The sequence below is a fragment of the Castor canadensis genome, chromosome X (assembly GCF_047511655.1).
Source record: "Castor canadensis chromosome X, mCasCan1.hap1v2, whole genome shotgun sequence".
Taxonomy (NCBI): domain Eukaryota; kingdom Metazoa; phylum Chordata; class Mammalia; order Rodentia; family Castoridae; genus Castor; species Castor canadensis.
Window position 1 is genome coordinate 111,394,336 of NC_133405.1, and position 13,233 is coordinate 111,407,568.

Here is a 13,233-nt window from a genome sequence, read left to right on the forward strand (position 1 = left end):
TCTTATTGTTCCTTAGGTCTCTGAGCCACTGTTTTTGTTTTTTTCAGTTTTTTGTCTGTTTTATCGTATTAGATATATTTAATTGATCCGTCTACAAGTTCACTAATTATATACTCTTGTCAGCTCCATTCTACTATTGAAAACATCAAGTGATTTCCTTATTTCTTTATTATGTTTTTACATGCTAAAATTTCCATTTAATCTTTTTATTACTTCTATTCTTTTGGCATAATTTTCTGTTTTTTCTTGTTTCATAAAATTTTTTTATTGAATTATTTTTAGTACACACAAACACGTGTCAGATGATTCAAACATTTGATTCATCTTGGAATTGTCATCACTTGATTGGCATTTCTCATTCAAATTGCGTTATATCTGGTACTTGGTATGATGATTATATATTGGGTATTTTTTGTTAGGAGATTTTGGAATCTGTTTAACTATTTGCATTAATAGTTATTAATGCAACTATTTCTGTGTTGGGATCCCAGTTGCTTGTGCTGCCAAGTTGCCAAATATGTCTGAGCAGGCAAAAGGAGTCAGGTACAGCTGAGAAGGAGCTCACTTCCCAGATTAGAGTCTTTTATGGGTGGGATCCCATTTGTTGGTACCCTTGGCCACATTGTATATGTGAGATTATTGAGGATTGTCTTAGTTCCATTGAGGAAGGAAAGCATATTCTTGGCCAATTATTGTGATCAAGGCTTACAATTGTTCCTTTACACAGCTTGTGGTAGGCTCACCTGGTGATTTCAGTGGGATTAGCATTTGATCCAGTTGGGAAGCTACCTATGCCACTTTCTGTTAGTATATTGAGAGTTTGGAAATGCGGGGCCTGAGTCACCTTTTTCTTTTCTGGGGTATTGGAGTACCATATGATACCCTGCATTATAATGTCCAACTATTTGGAGGGTTCTTAATCAATTCACCTTCCTCTTTATGCCTTTCAGTGTTCTACTTTGGTTATCTAATACAATATAGTTGTGTGTATAGAGAATAAGACAGAGAGGAATCTAAACTGTCTTATCTGAGCTAGAAATACTGTGTCTTCTGTGCTCAACTGATTAAGTCAGGTCCACTCTAGATAGTGTCTCTTTTTGAAAGTCACCTGTGCTATGTGTCATAATCTAAAGATGGGTCTAATATTCCACATATCCAGAGCTCGGGGAGTCATTTTAGAATCCAGCTACCAAACAAGGCATAAATGAATGTACTGGAGACTTAATTAAGCAATTATCTTTGGGAAGGTAGTAAACCTATTCATATTGCAAGTACTTGTTATAATCATTCTTTTCAAATTGAACAAAGTAGATCTGTTACCCCAAATACTGAAGAAATAATTCAGAATATTCAAAAATCTTTTGGAATATCATGCAAATTTCAGAGGTTTAATCTAAATATTCTATTTTGGCCATGAAAATACTATGTGAAAAATTCAGTGATGTGTAAAAAGACTTATTCTACCCTCCATTTATATTTTATGGTTCTGTGAAGTTTCTATGGATGTCAGAAATTCACATAAAAATAAATATCATGATAATTTTAACTTTACGTTCTTAGACCAGGTTCATACTTAACACTAACAACATTTGTGTAGATTACACACTGCACAAAATTATAACTATTGTCATGGGTTATAAGTAGTATTACCTAATCCAGGACTGGCAAATACCAAAAAATAATCAAGTTTTCAGACTGATTTTAACAAGTTTTCAGACTTATGTAGAGTGAGAATAAATATGGATTGTTACATTTAAACATAGTAAAGAGCTAATGTTTAGGTAAAGACCTAAACATGATTTAATATTTTATTTCAAATAGTCTTAGGATGATAATTTTTGGAGTGATAATTAGAATTATTTAAGCTTGTTTTTGAATTCAAGTTTTACTTTTAAATTTTTCAGATTACAGTTCAAGAGGTACAAAAAACAATTGTTTACTTTGGATCATGCACAAAAGGTTAAGAGTAATATGTAAACCATAGAACCCGTCCTAACAAGTATCTACTAAAAAATAACTGCATGAATAAAAGTTATTTATAAGAGAAAATTGAAACATGAATTGAAAAATAAAAATACTTAAACTACCTTTCCTATTTTATTGTGTATATTTATAGCAAACCTAAATATGACATATTTAAAAGAAAGCTAAGTTCTAATGGTTTCTCACCTTCTCATCATTTCAAAGATAAAGTTTACTTGCTTTCTCATTCATCATAAAAGATCTGGGTAGATGAAAATTAATAGAGAGCATGTTGGTAAACAGCTGGGTCATAAAGTAGAATGGAGGGCTAGGAGACAAGGCAATAAAGCATGTGCCCACTGTATGATGAAAGTTGGGGATGCTACTTGTGCTAGATGTCCTCTTCAAACCACTCTCCATCTTTACTATACTACTCTGTGGTCTCAGGAGAATGAAATTCATGGGACTTTTCAATGAGTTTTTCTTGCCTTCTGGTTGGATTTGGCTAATGGGAATGAACTGCTGTTATTTTGATCTTGAAAGGTAAATCCCAACCCATGGTGCTATTGAGAGGCTATGAAACTATTAGGAAGTGGTGCCTGGTATGAGGAATTAAGTCACTGGGAGCATGCTCTTAAAGCAGATATTGGGTCCTCATCCTCTTTATGCCTCTTTCTTTGCTTCTTGGTTACAATAAGGTAAACAGGATTCTTCTACCAAATGTTCCCACTATGATGAACTGTGCTGCCACAGGTCCAAGAGCAGGGCCCAGTAAAACATGCATGTAAATCTGAAATCATGAGCTGAAATAAGCCATCCTCTTTATAAGTTGGTTATTTCAGGGATTTTTGTCACACTAATAGAAAGCTGACTAACACAAAAATTGGTACCAAAAAATGGAGTCATTACTGTTACTATACCTGACTATACAATTTAGAAGCCTTTGGAAATGGTTTGTAGGAGGAGTTTGGAAAAGTTTTGAAAAATGACAGAGAAATATTTGGATGCTGTTAATAGGGCTTAATGGGTAATTTTGGTAAGAACTATGAAGACCAGAATGCCATCAGGAATGTGAATAATAAAGGCTGTGCTTATGAAGTTTCAGATGGAAGGACTTTTTTAGGGATTTGACTACAGGCCATCTTTGTTACACCTTGGCAAAGAATTTGAATGCATATGTCCATGACTTGAAACTTTGTGGGATGCTGAGTTTAAAGATGGCAGACAAGTTTATCAGGCAGAATTTTCAATGTAGTGCAGCATTCAGGCTGCAGCATGAATGTTGCTATTTGATTTTAACTAGATTTGCAGTGAGAATTGGTTGCAAAAAGCAGAGTGAAAAGATTTGAAAACCTTTTTAAGTTTGGCCATAAAAGGAATTTGTTTGAATGTGTGGCCAAAGAGGGTGCAGTTGTTAAAAGGATTAGTGACATTACTAATAAGCCAGGTACTTTGCCCCTGGATAACAGGAAAGATACCTTGACAGCATTTCAGGAATAGGTAAAACCCACAGAAGTTGAAAGTGTAAACTCATTTCAAAGGCTTTCTTTTGAGAGCCCTGGTTTAGGGCTGCATAGGGAATTGTTTCCCCAGCATTTCTTTCCCCATGTTCCACCGTCAATGCACTCAAAAGACTCTGTAGCCATGGTTCAAGTGGGTCTCAGTATAGCTCACACCAGCAGCAGACCTTGGCATAATCTAGGTTATATGGGTTTTGCAGGCATACAGAATGGAAGAGTTATGAAGTTATGGAGGCTTCTACTGATATTACAAAGAAAAGCCTAGCAGGCCAGCGTGTGGCAGAGTTAAGTCTCTGTAAGGAGCCCTGCCAGGGTGATGCATGAAGATGTGAGAATAAAACCAAAACTCTAGTGGAAAATCCAGGAAGTTAAAGATGACAGGAATGTGTACTGCCTCTGCACCAAGCAGAGCAAGTCCAAGAGTGGCCACATGAGCTGCAGCCAACAAGGCCATAGGGGCAAGGCTGCCCAAGCACTACGGAACTCATACCATGCCAACATGTGCCCTTGATGCTAGACATGGAGCTCTGGGATTTAATTGTTTCCTTACTGTGTTTCAGTCGTGCTTTGATCAGATTCTTCATTATTCTCTTATTCCTCCCTTTTGGAATGGGACTGTATTTTGTAAGTATGTAGCTTATTTCATTTATATAGGGGCTCACAGTTGTATTTGTTTTGAATCTCACAGGAGACTTTGGATTTGGGCTTTTGAGCAATATTGCAAAAGTTAAGACTTTGGGGACTCTCAGACATAGACTATATTTGCATTATGAGATGTGCATGAACCTTTGAGAGGCAGGGGTGGATGTTATAGATTGGATCTTAATATCCCAAAGGATCATGTGTTGAAGATTTGGTCTCCAACCTGTGACACTAGTTGATGGTGGAACCTTTAGCAAGTATGTCCTGATTGTAGAAAGTTAGACCATTGGGCATGTGCCCTTGAAGAGGATATTGATTCCTCCTGCTCCTTTCTGTCTTTTTAATTCTTGGCCACCCTGAGATAAGGAGAAGAACTGTCAGATGTTCCTGCCTTGATTCACTGTGCTACTAAAGATCTAAACCAGCAGGACCCACTTATCATGGAGCAGAACCTCTAAAACTGTAAGTCATACAAATCCTTCTTCATTTTAAGTTATCTCAGGTATTTTCTCATAGTAATCGAAAGCTTACTAAAACAGGCTGTCAATAGAATTCTAGAAAGGATGAGGAACGTCAGGGCATTTATTTCCTGTCTCCCACTTCCAACCTTTAGTTTGGCATTGGCTGCCCTTTTTCTATCTAAGGTCACAGATCTTATTGGGTGACTTTCCAGTACAACTACTGGACATTCTGTGTTATAGGAAATACTACCTCTCTTTGACCCTTTAAGTCTTGTGGTGATTATACTGGCTTCTCATATTGCTAAGTTCAAGGTACCTCATAGTTTCTTGACTTTTCCTTTATTCTTTACACCCTTTAGTAAGTTGTTCTGTAATTAAATGCTATTCTATCACCACTTTCAAGTGTGATTTCTATTTTTGGCCAGGACCCTAATTGAAACACTTCTCAGGTAGTGGAGAGTAAGAGAAACTTTAAGGCTATGTGAGAGGGTGGAATAAACTGCTGAGGAGAGTGAGAGGGTGATAGAGTTCTAAGGCTTTTTGCAGCTTGTATGACTGTAACACCACTTCTTTAGTTGAATGTCTCTAATAATTTTTTTCATTGTTTCTTAATTATTTTGATTTGGTTTCTTTTCATGTACAGAAGACAGGACAGGCTCATGAAGTGTCTGAGACTTACATGATTAGATAAGACTATTAGAATCTGTCTGAAACTTATAGTAAGATACTTCTCTCATAAATTCAGCGACATCCCAACCCAGTGTGCCTGTTAAGTTTCTAATCAAATAAAGTGGCAGAGGAATGACATTTATTTTTGTTTTTAATATTTCCTTTTACCTTAAAAGAGAAATTAGGAAAAGCAAGTCATTTCTTCTGGAACCAATATTTCAGTTCAGAAAGTTACTTTACATACAGGTGTCACTCCAAAAGTATACATAAAGCAAATCATTATTGTTTGTCCATCACTATAACAATTTATATAGCTGAGGATTCATATATCAACTAGAATTTTCTGTCACCAGAATTTGCCACTTGCCTACGACAAATAGGACAGGTAGAGTTCTCAAACAGCCAGCGATCGATGCAGTGCACATGATATTCATGGGAGCAAGGTAGTATGCGAATCTTATTGCCTTCTGTGTATTCTGCAACGCAAATGGTACAGGTTTTTGGTGCGTCATTTGCATCAAAATCACTTACTGCCAAATTGTCAATCTGTTGTTTCGTGAGTCCTGTAGGTTGGTTATGATCACCTTCATTTAAGTGAAAAAATTGATCTATAAATGGCAAAGAATCACTTTCATCAGATGTTGCAGGGGTTGTAGATCGGCTTTCTTGCCTGCCCTCTGGTGGTGAGTCTGATGATGAAATTGTTTGAATGCTATCTTCAGTCATCACAAAGCCAGTTTCTAAATTGTCATTTGCAGAGTTGGAAGTGGGTAAAGGCCCAGAACTGGAACTGTTTGTGTTGTTGACACTTGAACTGAAAATTATTGGGGAATCTGAAAGAGATATATAGCTAGGATTTGAAGTTGAAGAAACAATGCTAATGTCATCAGAGCTATCTCTTCTATTCTGTGACTCTTCACCTCCCATGTTTTGACTTGAGAAAGAGTCATTAGGCTCTAAATCATTATTGCTATCGTCACTGTCACTGTTGCTATCACTACTACTGTCACTAGTATGACTACCACTATTACTACTACTGTCACTGTCATTACTTTCATTATCACTCTCTATATGGTTACTTGATTCACCAAATCCTGTCATATGCCTTAATATCCCCTGAGTAGCAACAGATGTTGTATCATTTACATTCATATCTGAAATTGTACTAACATGTAATCTAGCAGAGGTAGTCTCACTTGCTTCCTCAGAATGTGGAAACATGGTTCTACCTTCTTGTTGGTCACTTTGTAAAGTGACAGTGTTGTTTGGTGACTCAGATGTTAACTGACTTCCTCTATTAGCTGTGCGATCTCTTGGTGAATGTTCTGTTTCAGTAATAAGTGTTATCTGAAGGTCAGGAACTACACCAGGATGTCTTGGACTCAATCCCCCAGATTCATAATTGCTGGTTATATATGAAGAAGGTTCTACTGAAAAGGTATTCCTTGTTGGAGAACCTGCATAAAGATTCCTACTTTGCAAAACAGGTCTGGTTAGTTGCTCTCTCACTGTCTCATGTTGCTGAAATCTAGGAAATATCTCAACCTCACTGACCATGAGCTCCTCAAATATCTCAGGTGGCATATCTCTAAATCTCCATATCAATTCCCTCACTGGATTTGGAGGTGAGTTACTTTCAGATCTTTCTCTGACTCTCCTAGTTTCAGGGCTTCTGCTTCTCCCTCTTCTCTGACCTCTGGTAAGTGGAACGTCCATTAATGCTTCGGTTGTACTTCCTTCTGTTGACTCAGATTGTGGAATTTCAACTTCACTCTGAATGTTTTCTACATAATCAGCTGTCCATAACATTTCATTCAGGGAATTTGGAGGTGAACTATTTCCAATTCCTGCTCTGACTGTCTGGGTTTCTGGGCTCCTGCTCCTTGCTCTTCTCTGACCTCTGGTAGTTGGAACTTCCATTAATGCTTCAGTTGTATGTCCTTCTGATCTGTAAGGCCTTGCAAATGTTGAATCAGATTGTGGATTTTCCACTTGCCACTGGATATTTTCCATATTTTCTCCCTCGAGAAGTCTTACAAATGATAAACATCCACTTTGTGGATTTGTGGTATCATTATTAAGGTTAAAATTCATCCCTACATGGACATAACTACTGTTTGAATTACTCTGATTTGTTGCTGTATAAGAATGACTTTCTCTTTGTCCACTTTCTGCCATATTTTCATATTGTTCAAAAAAGATAAACTGGTCTGTTATAGAATCACCAGTAGATAAATCATCCAAAGGGTCTCCTTCACCTGTTACCATAAAAGAGGAGGAGGTCAGAAAGGAAGGACCAAAATTAGAGTTATCATAAAACAGTTCACTGTATGCATGTATGGAAGTATCACGATGAAATCCATTTGTATTATTAATGTATGCTAACTCAAAGACAAAATTAAAAAACAAAAGATAATGCTTATATTTTGTTTCAAAAACCAATGAAAATGATAGTCTAAGTATTCAGATATTTTAAGCAGATTTTAAGGGAATCTGATGAGGTCTACTTTGAATATTTCATCATGTACAGGGCTTTGTATCCCACTGTGGAGAGCATGTTAAAAACTCAGTTTTTCAGTTCACTATAAAAAAACTAATATGATCAAACACGGTAACCACCAATTAAGATACACTGTTCATATTTTAGCTCAAATTGCATTTCTGTCTAATTTTATTAGTCTGTGACACTACTTCTAGGTTATAGACTGAAGTGCTTTCAATAATACACAAGGCTGTTTTATAATGTAAGACTATTGTAGACACTAGCAAAATGAAACAAGTTCTATAAGTTTAAAATAATTTGAGCAGTTCTTAATGTTAACAGGATTTTGAATGAAATTGTAGACCAGACCAAATGAATAGACTGAATCTAATGTAGAATATATAAATCTGTGCTCAAGAACCAAACTATTGTAGTACACTTTTCATTGGATACATCTAAGGCCACATTCAAGAACTGAACTATTATAGTGCATCATTGTTAAATAGTAAGATTCACTATTTCACACTGGGAGAAAAACACTAGTCCTCAGGTAAGACCAGGATTTCTCAATGTTTACAATATTGACATTTGGGGCCAGATAACTGTTTTGGGAAGCTATCCTGCACATTGTAGGAAGTTTGGCAGCATTTCTGAACTCTCCACCATCAGATGAAAGTGACATGACCAACTATAACCCCCAGTTGTGACAACCAAAAATGATCTGTAGACATTACCAATTTTCCAGTGGATGGGGACAAAACTGCCCCCAGGTAAAATCCACTTGATTATAGTATGCAACATTGATTTTTTGTTGGCGAAGTTGCATGTATGATTTATTCAAAAGAAGAAATATAAATGCCCAGAAAATATATGAAAAAATGCTGACTATTATTAGCTATCAGGGAAATGCAAATCAAATCTACAATGATACCATTTCATTCCAGTTAGAATGCTATCATATAAAAATAAGAAATGCTGGTGAAAATGTGGAGAAAAAAGAGCTGGTGTAATATAAATTAGTATAGCTATTATGCAGAACAATATGAAGATTACTAAAAAAAACTGAAACTAGATATACCATATGATCTAGCTATCCCACTTCTAGATATAAATCAAAAGGGAATTAAATCAGTATACCAAAGAGATACCAGAGATACCTACAGGTCCAGTTAATTGCAGCAGTATTCACAATAGATAGGTGCCTACCAACGGATGACTGGATAAAGAGAATGTCTTTATATATTTTTTGTAAAGTACACAGTGTATATTTACAATGAAAGGTAGGGTAGTATTTATTCCTTTTGAAAAGCCAGAATTTATTCTAGACAAATTTAGGGAGATTTTTAAAGGGTATCTGAGGAAGTCTATTTTCAGTATTTCACATTATACACAATGGAGTATTATTCAGTCATGAAGAAGAATAAAATCCTATTATCTGCAACAAAATGGATGAATCTGGGCATTAAATAAAATAAGCCAGAGACAGAAAGACAAGTACTGCATGTTCTCTCTCACACCTGGAAACTAAAAAGAGTAGACGTGAAGATACTATAGTGACTACTAGAGGCTGGGAATGGTTGTGTGGGGAGGATGGTGGAAAAGGGGAAGTCAGATTTGATCAGTGTAGGCTATGGGCTATATACATGTGTCGAACGAGCACACCAAACTCAATTATATACAATTAAGTACATGCTAATCAAACGAAAAAAGTCACATGTATATATAAAAATATAGGACAGAGGAGGAATTTTCTTTTCCCTTCATTTTTAGGGTGGAGTTTTGAACACAGGACTTTGTGCTTGCTAGACAGGGGCTAACCATTTCTTTCTTTAGTTAGTTTTCAGGTAGGGTCTGGCATTTTTGCCTTGGCAGGCCTCAAACTTCCATTCTCCTGACCTTCACTTCCCTAGTAGCTGGGATTATAGCCATGCCCATGGCAACTGGCCAAGGAACTTTCAATGGAGGCTGAAAACCAAGAAAAAAAAATCGATAGGCTATTTCTCACTTTCCCCAACAAAAACTGAATGTGAATCAGGAGAGAGAGAGATTAAAAAAGAATTAAGCTTGACATTCTAATCAGAGAGTAAATAAATAACAGTTTCTTTTTTATGTTTTCTTTTTTTGAGACAAAGTCTTGTTACCTGGTCCACACTAACTTCAGAATCACTAACTTGCCCAGGCTATCCCAGAACTTGTTACCCTCCTGCCTCAGGCTCACTAGTGAAGAGATTATGGGTATACATCACTGCAACTGGCCAGCTCTCTTTTTATGAGCAGTTATGCAGCAACGAATTAATTTCTTCATTTCTACATAATATTTGGCTCACATTTACCATTATGAAATTCTGTATTCCTCACATTCTATTCTCCCCCACAGTGGGAAAGTAATCTATTTTCACCTGATTTTGCAGATGAGTCTTTAACGTGTTGTAGTCGTCTCAACAACTCTTCTTCTGTGCTTTCACCTATCGTGCCTAGTAAGTTGTTATCTCTCATAAGCTTGTAATCTTCTTCAGTCAGGTTACTCACGAATCGATAGAAACCTTCTTCCCGTGCCAATCTGTTCATTTGATTTCTACGCAGGTCCGCAGGTCCACTTTCGTTATCGCCAGAATTAGAGCTTTCCATCTTGGTGAAAAAGAAGAAAAGTGACTCATACCACAGCGAAAAGATAAACGACCTGTAGTTTAGCTTTCTTTACTTTTGGTTTTAGTGTGAGAACGAACCTCTGTTGCAGTCAGTTGCTATCTGAATAAGCTCCTCCTCCATGAGACTTCTCACCTCATTGGCTCTCAGCTTAGACCTGCCCTTAACCCAGTGCCTTCTGGGAGTGGTTGCCTAGGTGGCCATTTTCTCTGCTGTTGCTAAGAGACTAGATTCGATACAGGTTTCATTTTAAGCCTTTATGAAGTACCTAGCACCATCCTTCACCTTCTTTCAACCACATTAGTCTTTTCTCCAGCTTTTAGGCTTTTTCAAGTCTGGCACATTCTAGTTATTTGTAAACTAAATTACAGAGCTCGATTACAACTACTTACATTACATAGACTATTTTCTTCAAAATTACACGCCAAAATCATCCTAGTTAAATGCAGCAATTCTCCATTTAAAGGTGTGCCAGAACTTGTCTATCTTTTCTCCTCAAAAATTCTTCATATCACTGTTGTATAGTAAAGCATGCCAATATTTGATAAATCACCAGGGCCAGACCTAAATGCCTTTAGTTGGGTCCTCTCACTCTTAATGGTTTCATCTTGCATTATATAATTCCTTAAATTTTGGATAAAGGATTTTAAACCACGTTTTAAAAACTCTGCCACCCAGGGGTGTGGGTTCACACCTGTGAGCTCTGAGAAGGAGTTCGGGAGGATGATGATCCAGGCCAGTCTGACCATAAGGGTGACTGTATCTAAAAACTAACCAAAGGAAAAAAGACCTGGGGGTTTGGCCCAAGTGGTCAAGTGCCTGACTAGCAAATGAAGCTCTGAGTTTAACCCCTAGTACCAGAAAAAAACAAATAAACAAAAAAAACATCTGTTAGGGGCAATGAGTGAAGAATGAAGCAGTGTTAGAGTACATGCCCACACCCATGCTTAAGGGTAGCAACACAAGCACACGCACTATCCTACATCTGGTTTGACGTTAACTCAGGAATTATCTACAAAGGCTTACAGTTTCATTTTTTTTCTTATAAATATAATAAATACTGAACCCAAACTACCCAAACTCAAATAGGCATTGTTAAAACAGATCCCCAAATGAGCCAGGAGTGGTAGCCCTGGCCTGTAGTCTCAGCACCAAATCAGGGGGAGGCTGAGGCAGGAGGATCATGAATTTGAGTCTAGCCTGGACTACATAATGAGACACTGTCTCACACACATACACACACACACACACACACACACACACACACACACAAACACACACACACAGGGAGAGAGAGAGAGATCCACAATAGTTACCTTGGTTACAGTAGTGAGTGCTGACTTTACTGATTTTGTCCCATGTATTTTAGACCAGCCAGGATGGCTTATTGAAAATAATTCATTTTCAATGCTACATAAGATAGACTTCTAAGTAATAGAATTACTGCTTTAGTAATATTACCATCCCCACTTGCTTGTTGTGCAATCCTTTAAGTCGTTGTGGTAAAGAAATCATGTGGCTTACATAATTTGACTTATTTAATAAAATAATCTATCTCACATAAACTGAGTCAGTTAATGACCTAGATAATAGTGACATTGTCAAATGCTGCAGTGGCCTGTACTCCCCATTTACATTCCACATTAGGGAAACATCACATAGAATTATTAAAATATATTGTAAGTTATAAAAGATTTATATTTGTAGTATTACATAAGTACTGAGTAGTGGTATAAGTACAGAGTGGTATTGGAGTTGCAAAATGGTTTCACAGATATTACAGTTAAATCTAAATCTTTAAAATAATTATGGTCTTCTGCAAGTAGAAAATGGTAAATGGACATGTGTTGGTGGAGAGAAACTTATGTCAGACAGAAAGAATAGACTTGAAAGGCCTTGTTTTGTTTGGAAAACTGTCCATAAGTGGGGGGATTGAGATTAAAACGTTATGAAGTCAATCCATGAAGAAATAATTTACATAGACTCTAAATTATGTTTTGACAGAAATAAGGCACAGATTAAAATATTTCATTATTTTTTGAGAACAAGCAATGGATTTTATTTTTGCCTGCTTAGCCTCCACTTAACATCCTTAAAATAGTACTTTGAATTTCCAAGAGGAAAATTTTGTGCCCCAATCTTAGTTCAGTTGGTTTAAGACCAACTTAATTCACTGTTATGTTTAAAGGAATGGACACAGATCCAGCCATGTTCAATCAGCTATCTCAAATTGCTGATAGTGGCAACAGACTTAGGCATGTGACCTAAAGCAGTCCAGTTAAGGTTAATTCTGAGATTTTAGATGAAATTATTAAATGAGAAATATTTTCCACTGTGCTTGCTTGTATGATATAATCCAAAGATGCTGTGTCTATCTTGTTTAATGAGGAAAACCAACATAGAGAGAGGGGAAAAATACAAAGAGGCAGATAATAGAGAAAAGTACTTGAAGTTAGATATACCTTAGGTTTTTAGTTCTGTAAGCCAATGTGTTCTACTTTGTAATATAAACTGGTGAAGGACTTCTGCCACATAACAGTGAAAGGCCTTAAAGATGCAACATAAGTGTGATTATTATCAGTGATCTAATAAGATGCTAAAAAAGTAATTTTTCACAAATTTGTCACATAAAACTTATTTTCTATTGTCCATTCTATAAAATTGTCATGCTTATATATTTCAGATTTTAATTAAGTTTAATTTTTATGAAAAAACTAAGAAAACATTAGTTTTTGTCAGACATTTGTTTAAAAACTATTTGCTGGTGATATCTTACTTGGTGGAGTAGCCAGGTTCCCCTACCCTTGCTACTGTGAACCTCTGGAGAGTGAATATGGTGGAAATATTATGT

General features: G+C 36.5%; 1 protein-coding gene across 1 annotated transcript; it reads right to left on the bottom strand.

Moving 5' to 3' along the window:
• Positions 1 to 5,587: 5,587 nt before the first annotated feature.
• Positions 5,588 to 10,364, bottom strand: LOC109674472 (E3 ubiquitin-protein ligase RLIM-like). Its single transcript, XM_020151428.1, has 2 exons — positions 10,136 to 10,364; positions 5,588 to 7,512 (listed from the first exon to the last, which is right to left on the bottom strand). The coding sequence occupies exons 1-2, from the start codon at positions 10,362 to 10,364 to the stop codon at positions 5,588 to 5,590; spliced, it is 2,154 nt and encodes a 717-aa protein (XP_020007017.1).
• Between the last annotated feature and the right edge of the window lie 2,869 nt (positions 10,365 to 13,233).

What these genes read in the sequence shown, in the direction of transcription:
- LOC109674472 (XM_020151428.1), bottom strand. Translation starts at nt 10,364, where the DNA reads ATGGAAAGCTCTAATTCTGGCGATAACGAAAGTGGACCTGCGGACCTG. An exon ending in AGACTCATCTGCAAAATCAG is followed by an intron (nt 7,513 to 10,135) that starts GTGAAAATAGAT and finishes TTATGGTAACAG; the next exon opens with GTGAAGGAGACCCTTTGGAT.